Source organism: Prinia subflava, chromosome 14 (genome assembly GCF_021018805.1).
Source record: "Prinia subflava isolate CZ2003 ecotype Zambia chromosome 14, Cam_Psub_1.2, whole genome shotgun sequence".
Taxonomy (NCBI): Eukaryota; Metazoa; Chordata; class Aves; order Passeriformes; family Cisticolidae; genus Prinia; species Prinia subflava.
In genome coordinates this window covers 9,162,687-9,185,101 of record NC_086260.1, presented here as the reverse complement: position 1 = coordinate 9,185,101, position 22,415 = coordinate 9,162,687, and the positions used below count along the sequence as shown (strand labels likewise).

Genomic DNA, 22,415 nt, shown 5'->3' with positions numbered 1-22,415 from the left:
TTATAGGTCAGGTTCTCAGTGCGTTCTGGGGAGGGCTTTAATCCGTTACGATCATTCCAGTCACAAGCAGACAAGTGCACACGCCTGCCTTTGGGCCTGGGTCGCCACTGCTGCCGTCGGAGCTTTTTCCAGGACAACAGAGTCTCCGCAAATGCAAACAGCATGTGAGGGGTTTGGAGCACATGCCTGTGGCTGCAGAGGATCTGGGTGCACTGCCGTGTGCTGCTTCATTGCAGGTCTGTCATGGATGGGGGTTTCTAAGGTCGCTTAAGGAATCTGTGAACGGGAGCACGGCTGGGGCCGTGCTGCCACGTGCTGCCGCGCCGGGGGCTCTCTGGCTGCTGGTGTGCGATGCACAGGGGATCCCGGGGCCTGATCAGTCAAGTGGCGCTGCGGCACACGGGGGCTGCAGGCAGAGGAGCGGGGGGCTGCAGGCAGAGGAGCGGGGGGCTGCAAGAGGCAGTGGTGGGGTGGTGGGTGGGCACCCTGTCTGTGCTGAGCCAGAGGCTCTCCAGGCAGTGCCATTGGGGGCTTTCCCAGCCGCTGTCACCCGCCGAGCGTGGCAGGAGAGCCAGCCCAGACACAGTGCGCTGTGTGTTCAATTCCATACGATTGCCAGCTTCTTTCTCACTTGTTTACTGTAATATCGGGCGTGTTTTTATTTATCTAATTTTATATTCAGTTATAACCATAGTAGGTTAGCTAATATATGACAGGTGTCATCCCTGGTGCTGCAGTGGAACTTCTCCTTTCTCTTGGATAACATAATGCTGTGAGTCTGTCTCCCCTCTCCTTGCAGATGCACAGTCTTCTTCCTCTTTTTTTAGGACTGTTACAGATTTCTCTAATTCACAATTGAAATCAGGTGTTTGTTCAGCCTAGGGGAGACTTTTAAAATATTGAAACAAAGAGTAACTTTCTCACACTGTCTGGCTGTGAGCGTGTTGGGATGGAACTTGTCACCCCGCAGTTGGGTGTCTGTATACTGTATAAAATAGGTGTAAACTTCACTTGGCTTAGCCCTGGAGGTGCAGCCTCCCCTTTCGTGCTCTGAGCAGCACGGGGCAGGCGGGCTCTGCCCTGCCAGGCGGGAGGGGGCCAGGGGGGCCCTGCCCAGAGGCTCCAGCACCTTCGGGCACAGCAGGGGGGCAGGAGGGGGAGGGACCCTGGAAAGCTCTAGGAAAGGTGGGGGCTGTAGCTTCTTACTCTAGTGGAGTTTTTACACCATGCTGTAACATTTGAACTTTCACAAGAGATGTAATAATTTTGATAATAAAAATACTTAACTTGAAAATCGGTATTTTTGAATTTCTTACTACCTTGAGCACTGGTGCCCAGAACATAGGGTGAGGGGGTGAGGGCATGTAAGTCTCTATTACCTGTCGCCTGCAGGGTAAGAAAATCCTTTCAGGAGCAGCCTTGCAGACCTCCCTCCTGTCTGCTGCCAGGTGAAGCTAGGAGCTGCTGTGGGAGCTGCTGTTCCTGAGGAAATTCCCTGAGCTTCTGGCTGGGATTGAGATTTTTGGCTCTGCTGCTGCTGTTTTTCTTGCCCAAGCACATCTGGGGAAGAGATGGATGTGGAGGGTGCCCCCTGCACCACTGCACCTGCTTTAAAACCTGTTTTCTGGTGTGGCAGGACCTGGTATCCAGGGGTTTCATACTGCTTGCCTTTTCCTTAGGAAGCCTGACATGGGCTGAGCCCGGCATGGGTGTCTGCCATGTGTGTCTGCAAGTATTGGTTTGAGGTGCCCAAGGCTTCTGGTCTTCGATTGCCCTCACTGTGAGACTGTTCCCCCTGACACTGTGGCACAGCGTCTGTCAGGGTTCATTCTGTCCTTTTGTGTCTCCCGAAACAGTGGCTCCACTATTTCCATGAAAGCTACTGTGGTTAGCACCAACCCCACTCTTCTCAGCCTCTTCTGCTGTCTGCAGGGCTCACCTGGCTGTGAGCGTGTCCCACACCGGGGGAGCCAGACCTGGCCAAAGCTCTCTGCAAGTCCCAGAGCTCCCCATGCTGCCCTCACACAGCCTGGAATGGTCTCCCCACCCTTCTACCCGAGCATGCCACTAGACACTGGCTATGAAGAGAGGAGGTTCCTCTCAATCTGTGTTAGTGAGCTGGCAGACCACTCGTGCACTGAGGACAGGCAGAAGGGACTGGTTCAAATGCTCCTAGGGATGGATGGGATCCCTGCCCCCCCCCTGCTGTGCCATGAAGTGGGACAGACACTTTCTCTGGGGACTTCTGTGGCCAGAGCCCCGCTTTGTGTGCCAGCCCATGCGGGTGCAAGCTCAGCTCTGCAGGCTGCAGCGTGGGCTCCCCACCACAGCTCAAGACACTCACAGGCCTTGCAGACCACCTCTGGTGATGGCCAGAAAGAACCCATCCCAACCCTCCCCATAACACAGGGCTCCGAGCTTGTCTGGTTTGAATTATATTTTTCAATAAGGTTTTGTGAAACACTGTATCAAACTTTGTACTAAAATACAGATATATTACAGCTACTGTATTCCTTTCTCCACTGATTTTCTTGGTTTGTTTTTCCAATTCAGCTGGCAACAGCACTTGCAAGCTGGCAAGACCCAGGCGCTGCGTGTTCCTGTTGACCTTGTTCTGGGGGGCAGCTGTCAGAGGGGTGTGGGCACCGCTGGGCTCATGGCTGGCGGAGGGCACTGGCAGGAGTGCTGGCACCCACTCCATCCCGGGTGGCTCTGGCTCCCAGATGGTGTTTCAGCACAGCTCCATCCCCCAGCAGCACCCCGCAGGGCCTCGGGGCACCACTTACCTGCTCCAGCCCGCCCCCGGTGCCTGGCAAGGCGCTGGGTCCTGCAGAGCCCTTCACTGCCATCCCCCAGCACTCTCCACGCTCCATGGCCCAATCCCAGGGCCGTGGTCCCGCTCTGCTCCCTGCTCCCGCTCGCCCTGCTCCCTGGCCTTGCCCAGTGCCTGGGTCCAGCCCTGCCAGGGCCCCCACAAGCCCCTGGGGGCCCCCGCTCTGGGCTCTGCAAGGAGCCCCAGCTGCTCGCACTGAGACACGGCCAGTGCTGAGGACTTTATTGCATTGCAAGGGCTGTGGTGACCCAAGCCCCTGTTGCCAGGGGAAGCCCACACACACGCTGGTCTGGCCAGCAGAGCCACAGCCAGGCTGCAGCCACCATGCCGGGGTGTCGGCTCGCAGGTGCTGTGTGTGGGCCTCGGAGGCCGCAAGACTCGGCGCTGCCCCGGGCAGCGGCCACAGGCCCCCCTGCACGCCATCACTGCGGGCCAGCGAGCTACAGCCGGGAGGCCGGGTGGGTACAGGAGCGCTCGGGTACACCCGGCCATGCCGTGTGGCGGGGAAAGCCTTGCTGTCACCAGTGGAGATAAAGCACCGTATGGGGATGGGGAGGGAAGGCGTTTGGCAACAGCCCGCGGCCGGCTCGGGGTGGGGTCTTGGCAGGGGGGATCCTCCTGTGCCCGCCCAGGGGTTTTGCATGTTCAGCTGCTCCCACTTACCAGGGCTTACATTCAACGGCGGCGCGAGTCGGGTGTCCCACGGCCGGCAGCAGCAAGGCCCCTGCGGTCCCCATGCGGGGAGCGAGCAGCAGCCTGCAGCCCCGGCCACGCACCAGGAAACACCATGTCCCTGGGCTGGACTCCCGGGGCGGGGGGAGAGGGGGCTCGAGTCACTTTACCCTGTTTAGAGAATATGAATTTACATGTAAAAGTAGGGGTTGGGCCCCATCCTGGCCACCGGGTCCCCTGGCTGTGGAGACAGGATCACGGAGCTGTACAAAATGGGAGTGGGGAGGGGTCCGGGACCCGGAGCAGCCGGCATGGGGCGTCACTGGGTGCGCGTTCGGGTGGGAGGCAGCAGGTCAGGAGTTCTGGGGATGTAGAAATCTGTTAAAAACTCCAAGACTGTTTTTTCCTTGAAACAAAACCGCAGCTGGATTCTGTTCTTGAACAAAGCGGGTTTGAGGCATCCTCCCCCGGCAGCGGCCCACAGGCAGCGGTGGGTACGGAGCTGGCAGGGTGCGTGGGATGGTGGTGCCGGCGTGGACATGGAGGTGGCCGTGGATGCGGCGGGCGGCGGGCGCATCCCTGGCGCGGGCACCGGGGCCCGGAGGGCAGCGCGGGACGCTGTGTGGCCGCTGGCAGCAAATGAAGGGCAGGACAGGGAGGGAGCGCCCGGGCTGCCGGCCATGGGAAGAGGGTCCTGCTGCGGATGGTCGGCCTTATATCCTCTGCGGGGAAAGCACAGCAGGTTGTGGATGCTCTTGGGCAGGTCTTACTGCACCATCGTGCTACTTGCATGTGCCAGGCATGTCCCCATCCCTGTCCCTGCCTGTCCCCATCCCTGCTACCCTGTCTCTGCTGCCTCCCTTCCCCATTGCCCCCAACCCTTCTGCCTGCACAGCCAGGGTCCCATCCCATGTCATCCCATCCCAAGTCATGCAAACACACAGCACAGTCACACCCAGAGACACCACAAAGGGACAGGGGACAGGACAGTGACACTCAAGGCTTACCGCAGTGCCAACAAAATCTGTGGAAACAGAAGAGAGAGAGGTCAGGCAGGGCAGAAGCTCAGCAGCTCCTTCCTACCCTGCCCAGCCTGGCTTGCCTTGCAGGTGGCAGTTAAGCCCATGGGACCCTTGCCAGGCTGCCAGAGGGTCCAAGCCCCCCAGGCAGTTCCCAGTATCCCCCCAGTAGCACAGTGCTCACCTTTGCTCTCTGTCTTGAGCTCCTCGTGCAGCAGGTCGTTCTGCCGGTTGCCGAGAACAAAGGCCAGGAAGGAAAGGATAAGGGCGTTGAGGATGCCGATGATGGCCAGGATATAAGCCCAGCGTACGGAGCAGTCGCCCAGGGAGTACTTCCCTGTCTTCTCCCCGCACATGTCCCGTATGGTCTCTGCATCCCAGCCATCGGGAAAGATCATGCAGCCCAGCACCAGGCAGAGCGCTGCAAGAGGGAGAGGAAGGGGAGGCCTCAGAGACAATGGAGTGGCAGTGCTGGATGCTGAGCCCCCCAGTCAGTACATGAGTGCAGCCCATGTCTGACAAAGAGCCCACCTTGGCCCCACGACAGCCAGGCAGCATGGCAGGTGACAACCACCTCTGCCTCAGGAGCCACAGGGACTGTGGTTTTGGCTTTCCCAAACCTGTCCCATGCACAAATAGGGACTTCAGGCTCTTGGTTTCTACCAGCATCAGCCACAGCATCAGTGGTTGCTCAAGGGCTTCCCTCATTACCACAAGCTCCCTGCATGTGGGCAGGAGCTACTGATGCACTACAGGCAGGGATGCTGCCTGTGGAAAGGACTGGCATCCCCAGGAGCCCCCACACCTGAGCACCACACAGCCTGCAAGCACCACTCCCAGAGGGGTCACCTTCCCAGCAGGCCCCCACCCAGCACACTATGCCGAGCAAGGAGACATCAGGGAACGCTGGGATGGAAACGCCAAGACAAAGCCTATGACTGTCAAGGTAAGGAGATGACTTTTTCTGACTACAGCAAGTACAAAAGCTCCTCACCCCATATCAGGTGGAAAGGCTAAAAATAGTACTGATGTTGGCTGCGGTGCCCTGCAGGTACTCTTGCCCTGAGTTAAGGAAGAACCGAGAGGCTTGTGCACACACCAGTAAGCAGTTATCTCGCCATCCCTTACAGCAAACACCCTGCAGGCAGGCAGCTGGCGATCTGGCATGAGTTTTCTGGGTGCTGGCATGTGTTTTGAACTGCTCTCCAGGGGGAGGGAAATCCCAGGAGGGTGGGAAGTGCCTGCAGGGCATCACACCAAGAGTAGGTACAGCCCTCACATCACAAAGAGCTGCACCCAGGAAAGGACAGAGAGAAGGAAGGACATTGGCACATAAAATCACAGAGCAACTGCTGCCTGGTCTCCAACTCCTCCACCCACATAGCAAACCTCCTTGGTAGAAGTGTCTTTGTGGACAGTGGCAAGCCCTGCATGCTGATTTACTGCAATGCACAGCCCTGGTGCCACCCCAGCACCACATGGCTGCACAGAGCCAAGCCAGTGTCTCCAGCACATCATCACCAGGGACTCCCAGCCAAGCAGAGCCTGTCTGGGGGAGCGCCCTTCTCACTGGGACTGGGCCAAACCAAAACCATCCCTATGCAAGGAAACACCAATGCCACACACTGGTAAATGGTGAGGAGCAGTCTGGCCTACTGCTGACCTGGGCGCCTTGGAATAGGATGGCATTAATTCAGCTGAGGGCCTGAATTAAAGGGGATCAGGTGCAGCAGACCTGTGCCAGGGACTGCTCCTGTGAAAGCAGAGATGCTAAGAGGATTTTAGGATATTCTGAGTTCCCAGTGCAGTGCAGCTGTGAAACAAGCTAAGGTGCTCTGTGGCACTCCCCAGCAAGGGGATGGGTTTACCCCCATGGCACAGCTCAGGCTGGCACAACCCAGCCTGGAAATGGGCACCGTTGTAAGAGATCTGCTGAAATCACTGAGGAGGAGAAAAAGACCACAGGTACGCAGTGAGGTTGAGGAAAGTACAGAAAGCAGCAGCTCCAGCTGTCTGGGTGGGCAGCAGGCCTCAGCAACAGCCACTCTGGACCCAAAGGAGAACAGGGCTTTGCCCAGAGTGGTAGGCAAATATGAGTTAAAAAATCAGGCACCAATTTCACCTGCACCAGCAAGGGCTTGGGCAAGCTCCTAGCCTTTGTACACAGCCCTCAGCCAGTCCTTCACAGGAGCAGAACAGCAGCTCCTGGGTCTGTCCTTGGACTCTGCAGACACTGGCATGTCCTCTGCATTTATGAGCTGTAATTTGGGGTCCCGGTGGGTCCAGCTTCCCAGGTAAAGCAGAAGCCTGCTGAGAGCTTACTGCTCTGAAAACACCAAAGGTGTGAGGGTCTCCCAGGACATCTGCAGGTCCCAAACATGGCAGGACAGGCAGCGATGCAAGAGGCAGTGGATTAACATACTGGAGAGCCATAGCACTCATGGAGGACATGAGAGACAGGGTTTAAGGCAAAAGTAGGGTGGCTCAGAAACATAAGGGAGACACGTGTGCAGTGGGTTGTCACAGCACAGTCACAGGGGACAGGCAGTGATGGCCACTGCCAGGACACTTCCTGGCTCCAGCCTGTGTCTTCTTGTTCTGATCCCTCTTGTCCCTGTGTGCCTCCTCTGTACTGCACCAGGGCAAAGGGAGCCTGTGCCCTGTCCCACTGAGCAGTTGCAGGATCTCTGCCCAAGCCCTCACAGCCCATTTGACAGAATTAAACAACAAATTGACTACTGGGCAGAGGCGTGTGCCCAAGTCACTACACGTACCCAAATGCCTCTGCCTGAGGGTGATTGGCCTCTTCCCAAAACCTCCTTACTACTCCACAGCTCCCTGGGAAGTGGCTGAAGTGGCCTGTGCTACCAAAGGCAGGTCCTCTCCTGGTGAAGAGCAGCTCAGTGCTCCCCTCTTCCCATCTGTCCTATGTGTTTTCAGCAGCAAGCCAAGTCCTCTGCTCTGTCACAAGCAATTCCCTTTTCTGCACGTCCCCAGGCCACCCAATGTCCTGGAAACACCTTCCTGTGTCTGCAGCAAGGAGTGACTTTGAAGAGCAGAGAAAGAACAAGGAGGGGATCCCCACACAGTCCACAGGCCTCAGCGCTGCCCTCTCCAACAGGTCTGAGGGATGTGGGGCCAGGGCTCTGCCCTCTGTCTGCAGCACCGTTCCGCCAGCACCTAAGCCCCAAGACCTAAGCTCCAAAAGCCTCAAGACCCCTTGCAGACCTGCAGGAAAATCTTGGGTTTTGTTTAAAGCAGCCTATTTCTATGCCTTGCAACCACAAGAAAAGCACTAGGTGATGACTCCTATGAAGAGCCACTACTAAAGAGGAAAAAATAACCTAACTCCTGTCCATTTTGCTTTTAATTCCTGTCCTTCTGAGGGTGTGGTGGCAGTCCTCACTGTCAGTGGCACCAAGAATGGCTGGCTGGTCTGTCACACTCCACAGCTGCCATACTTCTCCTAGGCCCTGGGTTCCAAATCTCTCTTCTAGAGTTTTCCCAGTTGTAAAGACAGTTTTGAGAGCAGGCATTTCAGTGATCACTGGGATGGGGTGTATAAGGAGGGAGGATGATCCTGCTGGGGCTGGGGCTGTGGCCCCATAAAGCTGGCATTTCTTGGCTTGGTTTTATGCCTCGTTCATGGCTTCTCACTCCTCAGTGCTCCCTTGTCAAGGTCCATTAAAAACAACATGGGCATCTCAAGGGCTTTTGATATCCGCACAAAAATTAATCAAAGGAAATGCAATGTTATGACTCAGGCTGCAACACTGGAGTGAGAATTGAGCTGAAAGGGGAGGCTCCTCCTGGCAGGGTAACATCTGCTACGAGGTGCATTTAGCTAATTTGAACTGTCTGAGTAACCTCCATATTTGCTGAGTATCACTGCCCCTGTCCTGAGCAGCTGTGCCTGCTGGATTAAAATCTGATTTTTACATTACTTTTTCTGTCTAGTTTAGCCTGCAGGTGTGAGTGAAAACTGGCTTTTACTGCTTCTGCCTGCCATGGGTGGAAGGTGCTCAGGACATGCCCTGCAGCTGAGATGTGACCTCCCCTAGAGAATCACATCACCACAGAACACACAAATCGGAAGATGTGGGGTACTGGGGGGAAACCCAGCAATCACTGGGTTCAAAAAGGGCTTTTTAAACTTGGTGTGGGGACAGCACATCCAAAACACTGGGGAACACGGGCTGGGTTGTGTTGTTGGGGTCTAGAGTGGCTGCTTCTCAGCAGAAAACCTCCTGAGAGCTGAGCACCAAAAGGAAAGGGGACAAACACAGTCCCCTTTCCTCCCCCTAAAAACTGAAATCCCTCAAAAATAAATAAACACTAAGGGCAGCAAGAGCACGACGGCGAGCACCGGCCATTTACACAGACACGAGCTCCCTTACGGCGTTTTGATCCACAGGCTGTTTCTGTGCCAAAAAATCAGCAGGATTCAGAATAGAGTTATGAGTTTGTATGAATCAGAGCTGACAGTTACTTTATCTGGAACAACAGTTAAGGGATGTAAGCTCCAGGACACGAGCGGCTCCGAGACGCCGGCTCGGCCCCTCCCCAGAGTACACAGGCACATTAACAGCCGCTACGGGAGGGCTGCGCTGCCGCGCAAACCCCGCGGCGGCTGCTGCTGCTGCTGCGGAGCACACGGCGCTGCACGGATGCAAGGGATGGGCTGCAGCCCGGCTCCTGCCCCCTTTGCAAGACCCGAGTGGTGGGGGAAGAAGAGGGGAATCTTCAGGAAAGCTTTTTTGGGGTCCAGAAGAGAATAATTCAGCAAATGCTGAGGGGTTTTGCAGTGTTGTTATTTTTGCTACAAGGTCAGCAGGTGGAAGTGGTTCATATGTGTGCAATATTTCTCCCTTTGACATAGAAAGGGCTTGAGGATAAACTGCAGAGTTATAGAATAGTTAAGGCTGAAAGGGACCTCTGGAGATCATTTAGTCCAACCCTCTTGCCAAGGATCACCTAGAACAGGTGATACAGGAACATGTCCAGATGGGCTTTGAATGACTCCAGAGACAGAGACTCCACAACCTCCCTGGGCAATCTCATGCACAGCAGCTGTCCCAGTTACACTCCAAGCCAGTTTGCAGCAGTAGTATCTGCCTCATATTTTTTCACTGCGAATGTCAATGAATGACTCTTATATCCATGAAAATAATATCTTGAAACCTCAAAGTCTCTGAAAGGACTTGGGTCTCCAGCAAGTCACAGTGTTGAAGATGAGCCTGTCCTGATGTGGTTCAGCAGAGCTATTGCATTGTTGCCAGAACCAGGGAGGGTTTGGGGGCTGTAGCGCTCACTCGGGCCAGATCCTGGTTTCCCTTGGGGCTGAGGCCACACCACCACACAGCTCCACCACACCCAGCCCAGCAGCTGGCAACAATTCCCTCACTACTCCTGTCCATGGATACACTAAGACCATGCCATGTAAGGGGTCCCCACTCAGACGGTGGCAAACACAGCTGAGGTGCAGAAGATTAAGCCCTGCTTAGGGATCTGCCTCTGTGCTCAGGCCTTGGAAGGGCCCATCAAAGAGGTGAGTGTAGCTCTGAAGGGAGTCTCCCAAAGGAGAAAAGAGCTCAGATGGATATGTACTACCACATTCTCCATTAGGCAAGGTGGCTGGACATGGCACAGTCATTGCCAAAATGCCACTGATAAGGACAAAGCCCAGCCCTAAGGCCAAGAGCATGGCCGCCGGTGGGAAGGCACCTCATGTGTCATGTATCCCTAGGGAAGGGAGTGTGAAGGTCTCACCACACTGACTGCTGGATCTGGAGCACAGGGAAACACCTTAAAACGTGGCTAGTCAATTCCTCCATGTAAGCAGGACAGTGTACTCAGCTGGCTGTCTCTTTTGACCCTCAACAGGCTCTAAGTACAAAGCCAAAAGCCCTCTGGAAACAACCCTGGATGCACTCAGGGCAATCATCCTGATGGGAGGCACATGGATGCAGTGTCACACAGAGGTGGCTGGGCTGTCTTGCATTAATCCTGAGCACCAGGACAACTTGGTTCAAAGCTTGGAGTTAACTCACAGGGTGACTCTGTCTTATGCTACAGCAGAGTATTGGGGAATCAGAGGAAATGCTCAGGCTCCTGGGCAGCCTGGTGGTGGTGTATTCCTATGCTCTGATTTCCTGCAGATGAATCCCAAAGGGGATCACCCTCACAGCCCATTTCTCTTCAAGTAAGCATCACCCCATGGAACTTTCTGAAGGTGCTCCTCCACTAATTTGGAGTACGGGGGTTGCATCAGGTGCTGTCAGTCATACAATTGTTGACGTGCTCATGTTAAGGGCCCATCTCTGGTTTTATAACAGAAGGATTTAGCAAAATCTCCAGTTTTGCGTTACTGGGATTTTGAACAGGGCAGATGGCCACATTTCTATTTGCGATAAAGCAGTCTTTCCTCTTAATTAGATCCAGTTTCCTCCTAGGGGGGCAGTGGCTTTTGAGCTGGAGCTTTCTGTCAAGCTCTAATTAAACCCTGCCTTGATTGCTGTCCACTAATTAGACATCGATGATTTAAAGTTGGTTGGGTTTTTTTGTTTTTTTGAAAGAGATTCTGAATTCCTCATCCTGCTCCCCCACATTCCTGCACTTGGCTTTTCTCCTCTGAAGTCCCCAGCCATGCCCACAATGAGCAGCCCTTTACTCTGCACCAGCCATCCCACAGGGATGGGGTGGGGACACCTCTGCCCCATCTCTCTGCCCATCACCTGCCTCACCTGGCTTTCACCAGTGAGACCAAGAGACTTTGGGCCTCACAGTCACTTCTTGTGTATTAGTGCAAGTCCTTCTTCAGCTAAACCCTCACTGAAGCAGGAGGAATGTCCTTTCCTTCTCTGCTCCTCCAAGCTCTCTGCTCTGGCAGAATCCTCCAACCTCCCAGCCAGGTGAATCTCTGAAGTTTGCCATCATGATGTTCCAGAGCCTGTATCAGGCTATATCCCTGCCCTACCCATAAGATCTGGCCTGTGGTATTCTCTCCATAGGTGGGTCCTGGCAGCTCTTTCTCCCTGCATAAGGTAACACATCCACCTGTGGCTGCCTCAGATGTGCCCAGGGGAGCTCAGCCCTGCCTGACTCCTGCCAGGCAAGACTCTCTCTTGCTGGGACACACCACATCACCACCTCTGCATCCAGGCCTTCTCTGATGGGAACATCAGCCTGTCCTGTAGGGACAGCAGCTGTCTCATGCTGTCCTGTCCCAGGGCAGGGTGGAGGTCCAGTCTCTGTTAATGCTGCCTTGGACCTTCCCCGACAGAGAAGCCACGGAGCCGTGCTGCTCTGGGAGAGCTCAAGCCAACCTGGGCTGTCTGGAGCCAAAAGAGCCAGCCCATGGCCCCCCTGAGCTGAGCACTCAGGGTTCTCACAAGTGCAGTTGTAAGCAACATGTGTAATTACAAGGTGCAAAGTGTGACCAAGGATAAGCCTCAAGGCAATGTGAAGGGTACCCAGAGGTGACAACATCAAAGTGCTGTCATGACCACCCAAACCTGAGCCAGGACAGGACAGGAGGCACTGGGGAGAAGACCCAGGGCTGCCTCCATTGCAGTGCCCTCTGCCACACAGCTCCCTGTGCAGCAGTAGCAGCTGGGCACTCCAAGCCACTTGATTAAGCTGCCGACAATCGGTAGGATTTGGGCTCTGAGCTTGCTTTAAACTGATAAATCTTCAGGACAGGGAAAATTAAAGATGAGGGAATTTCCTGATAAGCCAAGGCAGCTCCAGGTCTGGCTATGGGTGAGGGGAGGTCAGGCTTTCCAGCCCAAGCCAGCTGCAAGAGAAAGAGCTGGGCTAGCTGAAAGGTCCTCACACGGAGGAGCTGTACCCTTCCACATCAAGGACTGGGGCTCTTCTCACAGAGGGGATGAATGGGGTCCTTTCACTAGGAATAAGGGGAACTGTAGGTCCTTCCAGTGGAAGCTCTAGGTCTATTCACACTTAGTATGCAGTGGGGAGTGTTTGTCCACACCTGGTAAAACTGGGCAGAAAAGGAAGTGAAGGGTCTCACTACTAATGGAAACTCAACATCATTCCTTAAGTTCTTTCTTCCAAATGGACAGACCCCATATGAGGACATCTTGGAAGTCTGTGCATAAGGGGATACTTGGAATCCTTATCAATATAGGCATCAGGTCCCCTGCTGGGGAAAGGTTTGGGTTATTATACAGTGTCACTTTGAAGAGTGAGTCTGTGAGGGTCTTGGGGTACATCTACAGTGGGGTTTCATTTGTGGAAGGAGCTAAGGAGGATCTATAGACAGGGTCACTTTTGGGAGGGTTAATTATTAGGCTTGAGTGGTCATGTCTGGGGAAACATCAAGGTAAATGTATGATGTTCCTCTGTGGGAACCACTGGAGAGAGCTGAGAGAGGTCTGTCCACACAGCCGTTTCATGATGCGAGAGAGAGGGGGCCTGGGTACAATCTGTCTTTAAGGGGGAGCTGAAGGGTGCTTTTACAAGGATGGGGAATCCATGCATGGGCTTCTTCTGGTGGTGGGGTCCCTTTGGGGACTGCGTGTTCCCCTAAAGTGGGTATCTCTTGGGGACAACCCCATGTCTCTGGGGTTGACAGGGAGGCTAGTCCCTGATGTGGAGTGTGCTAAGGTGTATGAAACCCCAGGGATTCAGGGGGCTGATCCAGTGTGTCCTAGGCCATCTTGCACTTGGTCCTTGCCTCTGTGCAACAGGCCCTGTTGAAGGGTGTCCCAGTGCTGGTCCTTGACTGGGGCGTACTGAGGTGCCCCAAGGTGGATCCCTAGCCCAGGATATCCTGAGGTGCTCCAGACTATCCAGGCGTCCCAGAGTCACTGCCTGTTTTGGGGTTGCCTGAGGTGGGTCCCTGATCCAGCTCTCCCTCCAGCTGTGTCCCAGGGAGCCTTATGTTTCCCTGGGGTCAGACCTTGCCTGGGAAATCCCAGGTTCCAATGTCCCGAGCAGGTGCCACCATTCTTGGTGCCAGTGCCTGGTCTGTATGTCCCAGGAAGCTCCAGAGCACCCTGAGGACATTTATTGGCTGAGGAGACCCATGGCCCTACAGTGTTGGTACCTGTCCAGCTTCCTTGAGCAATCTCAATGTTCCCTGTGGCCAACCTCTGCCTGGGGAGACCCAGGTGCCAGTGCCTAGAGCCAGAACCTGTTTGTGGTGCTCTGTCAATGCCAGTGCCTGCCCTGCTTGTCCCAGGAAGTCCTGGCATGTCCTAGGGCCAGCTCCTGGCTGGGATGCCCTGTGCATACACAGTACCTATACCCAGCCCAGCTTTCCTAAGCATTCCTTGTGTTCCTTGAGGCCAGGGGATACCAGGGACGCCTGGGTGCCAGTGTCCCAAACTGGTGTCCATTCCTGCTAATCTGTCAGCACTAGCACCTGGCCTGGGTGTCCCAAGAAACTGCAGGGCTGGATCCTGGGACCACGGCCCTGCAGTGTTGGGACTCAGCCCAGCTTCCTTGAGCAACCTTGGTGTTCCCTGTGGCCAGGGACCCCACTACCACTGCCGGGGGCTCCCGGGGTGCCGCACGCTCAGTGCTGCCCACATTCTCCCCACCCGTCCCCCGCCGCCAGGCCCGGGGCAGACCGGTGTTCCCAGTGCCCGTGGCTCCCGGTGCCGGTGTGTACCTGCCAGCAGCTGCATCCAGGCGCAGATCTTGTAGACTGTGGCGGTGTTGCAGAAGAAGAACAGGGCGAAGCAGGTGATGCAGCCCAGCGTCAGCACCATGGAGAGCAGCACGAAGAACGCAGCCGCCTGAAAGGCGCCCGAGGGGATGGTGCTGAAGTCGGTGAAGGAGCCGCGGCACGACAGCTCCCGGCCCGCCAGCCCGCTGCCCACACAGTAGTGGAACAGCCCGAAGTACCCGGGCTTGGGCGTGTTAACGCTGTCGCCCACCCAGTAGGGCTGGATGAAGACCACCACGTTGATGATGGCGAAGCAGATGGTGAAGATGGCCCAGAGCACGCCGATGGCGCGGGAGTTCCGCACGTAGTTGTCATGGTACAGCTTGGAGGCTTCCTGCGAGGGCAGCATCCTGCCGGCCGCCGCTGCCGGAGGGCGGGAGGGGCCGGGGCGGCGGGGAGCCCGGCCGGGGTCGGCGGGGCGGGGGGGCCGCGGCCTAAGAGCGCCCGCGGGCTGCCGGGCCCTGCGACACCCGCGCCGCCATCTTGGCTGCCGCCTCTGCGCCCCGCGCGCTCCCGCCGCGCGCGCGCGGCCGCGCGCCCCCCCGCCACTGCGGAGCCGAGCCCAGCCGAGCCCAGCCGAGCCCGGACTCGAGCCCAGCCGAGCCCAGCCCCGTCCCGTCCGGCCCAGCCCGGGCAGAGCCCAGCCGAGCCCGAACCGAACCGAGATCCTCCGAGCCCGCCCCTCGGGGATCGGACCGCTCCGCCTTTGGCTGCATTCGCCTAGGGCTCGGTTGGGCTCGGGTCGCCTCGCAACGGGCTCGTCTCGGTTAGGCTCGGATCCACTCGGCCTGGCTCGGGTCGGGTCGCTGGGCCCATTCCTCTCCCCTGCTCCGGCAGGACCGTTCCCCGGGCTGACCCCGCCCGGGGCAGCGCCGGGGCATGGCTCCGATAAGTGCTGGAAGGTCCCCGCGTGGGTGCCTTTGGCCGGAGGGAGAGCGTCCGTCCTCCCGCACCCTTCACCAGGCCGGGGGAGGCCCGCGGGTTGCGGCCGTAGCTCCCCGGACGGGCAGCAGACCATCCCCACCCTCTTGGCGGGGACGGAGCAAGTAAGTTGCCGCCACTGTGGCTGCGCCCGCTGTGGGACAGCAGGAGGCGACCCAAAACCTCTGACAGAGCGAGGCCAGGTACACGGCTGTGCCAGGTCAGATGTGGTGTCAGGGCTGCGGTACACAACGTGAGCCAGGCTAGGTGTGGTGGATGACTGGGCTGGGGTGAAGGGCTATGCCGGTAGTGTTACACAGGCTGTCAGCACTCGTATGCGGGCAGGTGCCCTTGCGAAATCCTGCCACCGCCTCGTCAGCCTCACACCGGTCCCAAACCCAGCAGAGAGCAGACCATGTCGGGCCAGTTTCATTCTCAGGCAGCGAGATGGATCGCGTTAGCTGCAGTGAACTCGGCTGTCATTAGATGCTTGTGAAGATTCACAGCGGATTTGCAAATTAGGCGAATGCAGATGAAAAACATTGTGTTCCCCCGCAAGAGCCAAAGAGCCGTGTGCCTCCGGCTGGGCAAGGGCAGTGCCCGTCACTCTGCGCACGGACAGCCCGAGCCAGTGCCGCCCTCAGCCGTGTTCCGGTACCGCTCACCCCGCAGCTCCTCTGCCGCGAGCTCAGTGCATGCGACCACACTCCGGGAGGGGCTTCTTTCATTAAAACCCGCCTCGGAGTTCTTTCTTTAGGGCAGCTCCCTGGGCACGCCGGCCAGCGCCACGGTGGGACCCACTCGGCAAGACCTGACCGCGTTTGCCGGGTCTGTCTGCAGGGCTTAACGCGGGCGGGAGTAGAGCCCGGTACCCCCGGAGCGGGGCTCGGTACCCCGGGGCGAAGCGCGGCGCGCCCCGATGACGCCGGGAGCGGGCGGAAGGGGCGCGTCGCGGGCGGGCGGAAGCGGCGGGCGGGACGATGGGCCCGAGGCGGCGGTGAGCGGCACGGGCATGGCGGCGGCGGCGGCCCGCGGCTGCCCCCCGGCGGGCTCCGGGGACCGCGCCCTGGCCGAGCTGCTGCTGGAGTTCTCCCGGGTACAGTACCGCGCCAAGGACGGCGGCGGTGCCGCCGCTGCCAAGGTGAGGGCACCGGGGCTCGGGGGGCGCGGGGAGCGGGGACTGGCACGGCGGGCACTGAGCGGTGGCTGTGCGCAGGTGGAGCGGATCGAGCGGCGGTGCCTGGAGCTCTTCGGCCGCGATTATCGCTACAGCGTGATCCCCAACGTGCACGGCGAGGTCTGCGCCCACTACCCGCGGCACATCGTCCTCCTGGAGCGCGACGCCGGCGCCAGCCGTGACTCGTAAGGGCCCCGGTTCCCGTGTCCCGTCCCGTGCAGCTGACGCCCGGCGGAGTTGTTGTCTCGGGGAGCTTCCGCTCCTGGCGCTCCGAGGCTCCCGCCGGCCGGGGGAAGCCCTGCGGGCTGCGCTGCGCTAATTATAGCCGGTGGTGTCAGCCGCTCCCGGGACTCCCCTCGCTGCCTGCCGGGGCTGCCGAGTCCCGTGGGGCTCCTCCCGGGGCTCTGGGGCCGCCTTGGTGTAAGCTGCCAAGCTGAGCTGGTTACTCTAGGGATGTGAAGGAAACGGGGCAGCGCCAGCTCCGCTGCATGTGGCCCTGGGGTAGACCTGAGCACAGCGTTGGTTCCTGGTGATTGTTGTGTTGCAGCTCGCCCGAAGGCTGAGGGTTCGGAGCAAGCCTGCGTGATGCTCTCCCTGTCTTGATGAAGTGCCTGTGGCCTTGCAGCAAGGCCTCTGATGTGGGAAATGTTAGTCTGCAAATCGTCTAAGGGCAGGGGTCTGATAGGGGCTAGGGAGACAAGACAGTCTAGATAGATATTTCTGTCATTCCAGACAAGGTTCCAGGTTATTTTGTCTCTCCCCACCGTGGTGAACAGGTTAGTGAGCTAATGGGAAACGCCTGTTCAGTTTGGTGCACATCTGAGCTAACACATCTCTGGACTTTGACCCACAAGCTCAGGATCACGTTGGTCTCACTTCTGGCCGAGTATGAGCTGCTCCTTCCAGCTTCAACCACAGCCTCTCGTTTTTTTTTTTTCTTTCAACAAAACATAATGCAGTTTTGCAGTCTTGTCTGTGTGTCCATGACAAGAGCAATGTGTTCAAAAGGAGGGTCAACAAGTCCTTCTCACATGTCCAGCTGCTTTGCCTGAGGAAGGAAAACCATCAGCTGCCATGCTGGCATGTAGGCTGGGTGCTGTAGGAGGGGGTCTTTGGAAACCAGCCATAACTGATTGCCAGGTGGGAGAGTTTCTGCCTAACAGTTGGTTGAGATTAGAAAAGATTAAACCCCTTGCTGCAAAAAACAGGAAACTGAAGTTTAAAGCTTTTAAATGTAACTAGGGGAAGCTTTAGGGAAGAGAAACTGAATGCTTCTGCTTTTCCTGCTCTTGCAAGAGGAAAGGATGCTTAATTTTTCTGACAAGTATTCAAAACAAGAGTACTTACACTTGGTGTGCCGTCTGTGACTTTTGCAAGCCAGCAGTGACATTTAACTGTATTTATACTGATTCTTGGCAAGTTTTGATTTACTGTCTCAAAGGGAGTCACAAAAACAGACTACACTTCATCATCACTCTCCTGATTTCAGAGTGATTATTTTTGTAATAGCCACCAAGTGAATTTTAGACAACTGCAGCTTTTAGTTTAATCATTTTACTCTTGTGGAATAATTATAAAATATTGACCATTGCACATCTTGTATTGTGGAAGGCAAGAACCTCTTCCAGTGAGCAGGACACTCCATCTAGGACCGAGTCCCTTTGGCTGCTGCTTGTGGAACCACAGAATGGTTTGAGTTGGAGGGGACCTTAAAGATCATCCAGTTCTGACCCCCACTGCCATGGGCAGGGACACCTTCCACTAGAGCAGGTTGCTGAGGGCCCCATCCAACCTGGCCTTGAACACTTCTCTTTTTATCGTTGTAATGTTTTTAGTCAGCTGGTAAGATCTACATGAAGCTTCACACCTCTGAGAATACTGAGGTGCTTTGGAAGCAGTTTTCACATGTACAAATTCTTTGCTGTACCATCATTTCTGCCAGTACAGCTGCTTCTGGAGCCATGTGGGGAAACAGCAAAAAATGGTATTTTTAACCCAAATCAGTCCATTCTGTATCTGGGCAGCTGGGGGAAGAAAGGACTTTGCTTGATCAAAGTTTGCTTACAGTACTCTGAAATCCAGGCAAGTGCAGGAGGAATTCTCTGTGTTTTTAACCTTTTTCTGTAGATTTTACTCCTATGTATGCTGCAACTAGTTCCTGTAAAAGCATTACATCTGTTCTTCAGAGCAGCTTCTCCCTTGCTACAGGAGCCTTGATACAACTGTGTTTGTTTACCACGTTCATCTCTTGCATTACTGAGGGTGGTTAATGAGATGAGAAGATGTGAGAGCTTTATTTGTAGCACAACCATGACTGATAGCAGAGAGGATCTCTCCAGTGTGTGTGCAGGCTTCCCAAGGAACAGGCGTGGTGTGCCTGGGAGAGGGGCTTTTCCTTCCATATCCCCCGTGGGGTGCTGGGCTTCCTGCTCACTCCATGTCCTGGGCTCCTGCCAAGCTGCTCAATCTCATTCCCAGGTGCTGCAGAAACCTCTCCAGGGATGTGCAGAGTGAAACCTGTTGTCTTGTCTCAACTCCTGGAGAGGTGCTTCTCTTATAATTTCTGATCTTTCAGGTATTTCATTTTTGCTGACTCTGTTCTTCTTGACTTGGAAGCAGTGCCGTGGAGCTATTTTGGTAACACTGCATTAAATTCTTGTTTCCCTCCATATTTGCTTTTGCAAAGGGGTACTGGAACAGAGTGCAGATATGATATATTTCTTAATTGCATGCATTTGTTTAACAACAGCTCCACAACCAGATCTGTACATCAGAATCTTCTGAGTTTCAAAATAGTTTGGTGTTGGGAATTATACACAAAGGCATCTTTTCTCACACTTGCTCACATATTCCTGCATTTCCAGTTAGCACCCTCATGTTCACATTGTTTAAAAAAGATTAACTGGAGGTTTTGTTCTTTAAATTCTGATATATGTCAAAGGTTTTTGGAGCTGGACAGCAAAATAGTTGTATATGCAGGAAAAACTTAAACCACCACCATGAATTTTGAGAACCAAATCTTTCTTCAAAAAAAAAAAAAAAGGGTTTGAAGGTCTTGTTTTCTGTTTTCCTGCTTTCCTGCTTCCACTGCTACCACCTTGTACAATATTTTCCATAAACAGATCGATTTCCATTTTAATAATAGATTATTTTTTTAATGTTTCCCAATATGGCAGCTGTTGGTACATTGCTCCACACTCTCAGTGATTCTGAAGTTTAGCAACTTTGTTAACTCTCATTTTAAAGATAATTATTTGTTCTTTGGCCAGTGTTGTCCTTCATGTTTGAGTTCTCCTCCTCCTCTGTTGAACTCTCCTTCACCGTGATGCACATATTGCTGTGCATCTGCTCATCTTCATCTGCTCTTCCCTTCAGACCCTGGTGGTTTCTCTTGCAGCATAGACTGTCCTTTGGCCATCCTACTCATCTTCCTGTGCCTTTTCAGGCAGGGGTGGGTCACTACAATCAGATGCTTTCTCTCAGCTGCAGGACTGTGCTCTGCACGGTAATGCTGGTACTTCTACGTCTCTCTAGGTAATTTCCCATGATCTTATTGTTCCCCTTTTTCAGATTTACCATGTTGATAATGTATTAACATCCAGGGATGTGGCAGTTCATCTGGCTCTTGTACCATACTCCATTACTGGAAAGGACTGACTGGAAATTCTTGTTACTCATCTCCAGGTGCATTGCCATGCAGTTTTGTACGTCCAGACTTCACCTGGTTTCTAAAATATCACTCTGGATGCTTCTTCAATTCCAACTCTAGGCCTCTCTGCATTGACAGTTCCTCCTAGAGGTCTGTGTAGTTCAGAAGTGAGTTTGGATTATCAAGTGTGGCCTGATACTTGGACAAACTGTAGCAATTTTAACATGTTTCCAAAATGTCTCCTGGTATGAAACACAGTTTTGTTTTAATTTCAGCAAGAAAACCAAACAAAATGTAGTTCTGCAGATGGAGCTGACATTAATCTAAGTACCCTACTCAACCCACTAGCTGATTGAGTTGTTTAATTACCTGGCAACACAAATGCTTGAGAATCATGGAGTGTTCAAGATTTGATTTTCTATTATATTTCTTTTTTTCTTATAAAACTATCACTCTGATAGTGAATTCACTGTGATGGTAGTGCTGAGCTGCTTTTGAATGGAAAGGTGATAGTGAGGAAAACAGACCATGTATTTTTGTAGGCACTGGCTGTCCTTCCCTAGTAGTCCACATGTCAGTCTGTGGCAGACCCTACCGATGGTGCTCATACTGCCAGTTCCTGATGATGCTGTCATGTACTGTGCATTGGTCTTTCAAAATAAGGAAAAGTAGTCAGAAAAGTGTCCAAATGTGTTGTACAGCAGCAGAAACAACTCTCAAAAAAGTGTTTTCATGCTTACTAACTTCAGAGCTGACTTCTAGGGAAAGGGATGGGATTGCAGCCCAGGGTGTCTGTGGCAGCTTTGCTGAAAGACGTGTGAGAAGATGCTCTGTGTACTGACCTCAGTCTCTGCCCACTAGGTATGAGAGCACTGTGCAGGTTGGCAAACTGCAGGACCTCATCAACCGGAGTAAGATGGCCAGGTGCAGAGGACGCTTTGTTTGCCCAGTCATTCTGTACAAGGGAAAGGTAAAGCTTCATGGGTTACCTCTCTTGACTGAGAAAATGACCTTTCTCTCTGCCATTTGAACTGTGCACATCTTCAGTCATTTGTCACTTTTCCAAATGGTATAAAAATCTGTGCTTAGGTACCAGCAGGCAGCTGTAGTAGCAGGTGGCATTTGCTGTCTAGGCTGCATAAGTTGTGGGCACTTCAGGCTGTTCTCCCCCACCAAGTCATGAGCCTTGCACCAAAGAGCTAACTTTTTTTCTTTTTCTTTTTCTCCTATGTGTGTCCTTTCTGAAGTCCTTAAGATATTTGGTGTTTCAGAGGGGAAAGATAATTATTGTCACTGTTTGTCCCTTACTCTTCCCAGCAGCTCCCTTTGAGTAACTTTCCTCTCTTCAGAGAAGCTTCCTTTGTTCCCTCGGGATGCAAGATTGCATAAATGGTCTTATGAATGTGTGGGCATGTCTGCAAGGGGATCTGTAAGAAAGTGAAATTAGATTCATTTTTATGTGAATTACTTAAACTGTGTTGAAGCCCGGTAGGAATAGTCTCATTTAGAATTTAGCTTAATTCAGTTTTCTGAGTTGAATTTAGAAACACTGTATGAATAGCAAAATCATACCTGTGACAATTTTAATCTAGCTTGACTGAAGCTATTGTGGGCTGCATCTGCTGACCTTTTTCTGCAGGAGTGAACTGCCCAGACTCATCTTGGGACCATCCATAATCTTATCCAGAAGAATGTGAAAATAAGGCTCAAGCAGGGTATTGACAGAGCATGTGTTGCTAACTTGGCAGGAACTGACTGTATTAATGCATTGGAGAACTGGAGATGAAAATATGATTTAAAAACTAGCTACAGATAAAGGCACTTGGGAGTTTGCTGTGTTTGGAGAACTCAGTCTGGACCAGGGTTGCAGAGCAGAGAGCTGAGAGGTGATAGCTGTAGGTACCAACCCTTTCTATGTAACCTGACAGCAAATAGGCATGACAAGGGAAAGACTCATGGAGCCTGTGTGATTAATTAAAAAAATCTTCCTCCAGCATATTTGCAGATCAGCAACACTGGCTGGCTGGGGAGAGCTCTATGGGCGCACTGGCTACAACTATATCTTCTCTGGTGAGTGAGGAACTATTTGTCACTGTCTGCATGGTGAGGCTGGTCAGTGCTGGGACAGAGACCTGTGCATGAGGCCAAGCTCTTCTCAAGAGCAGTGAGAGCTCTAGCATGGGCTGCTTGTATCAGGCTTAGCATAACAGACTGAAGACTAAAACCCCATGTCCTATCTCCAAGCTTGTAAGAACCACAGCTTGTAAGGCCACAGCTTGTAAGAACCTCAATGGTGTGACAAAAGAACTTGAGGTTGAAGAGTGAGTTACAGGAAACATGTAGGCAAATAAAGGCATCCCAAAGGATTCAGGGTACCAATTCCCAAACACTGGGGATGGGAATAATGGAGGAAAGAGGATTAGAACTCGCTGTTGCTTGACTAATCATTG

At 54.1% G+C, this 22,415-nt stretch overlaps 2 protein-coding genes across 3 annotated transcripts in view; one reads left to right on the top strand and one right to left on the bottom strand.

Moving 5' to 3' along the window:
* Positions 1–120: 120 nt before the first annotated feature.
* LHFPL4 (LHFPL tetraspan subfamily member 4) lies at positions 121–15,254 on the bottom strand. Its single transcript, XM_063411743.1, has 4 exons — positions 14,162–15,254; positions 4,709–4,945; positions 4,513–4,529; positions 121–4,227 (listed from the first exon to the last, which is right to left on the bottom strand). Exons 1-4 carry the CDS (start codon positions 15,234–15,236, stop codon positions 4,219–4,221), a joined length of 1,338 nt encoding a protein of 445 aa, XP_063267813.1. The 5' UTR covers positions 15,237–15,254; the 3' UTR covers positions 121–4,218.
* A 780-nt stretch (positions 15,255–16,034) lies between these two features.
* Positions 16,035–22,415, top strand: part of MTMR14 (myotubularin related protein 14) — a 31,435-nt gene continuing 25,054 nt past the window's right edge. For both annotated transcript variants that reach the window (XM_063411736.1, XM_063411735.1), the window contains exons 1-4: positions 16,035–16,280; positions 16,356–16,501; positions 20,827–20,935; positions 21,960–22,035. In XM_063411736.1, coding sequence (XP_063267806.1) covers positions 16,059–16,280; positions 16,356–16,501; positions 20,827–20,935; positions 21,960–22,035 — 553 coding nt within the window. In that variant the 5' untranslated portion in view covers positions 16,035–16,058. The remainder of the gene's footprint in view (positions 16,281–16,355; positions 16,502–20,826; positions 20,936–21,959; positions 22,036–22,415) is intronic.

What these genes read in the sequence shown, in the direction of transcription:
- LHFPL4 (XM_063411743.1), bottom strand. Translation starts at nt 15,236, where the DNA reads ATGGTCTGCTGCCCGTCCGGGGAGCTACGGCCGCAACCCGCGGGCCTC. An exon ending in CTGGATGCAGCTGCTGGCAG is followed by an intron (nt 4,946 to 14,161) that starts GTACACACCGGC and finishes TCCCTCTTGCAG; the next exon opens with CGCTCTGCCTGGTGCTGGGC.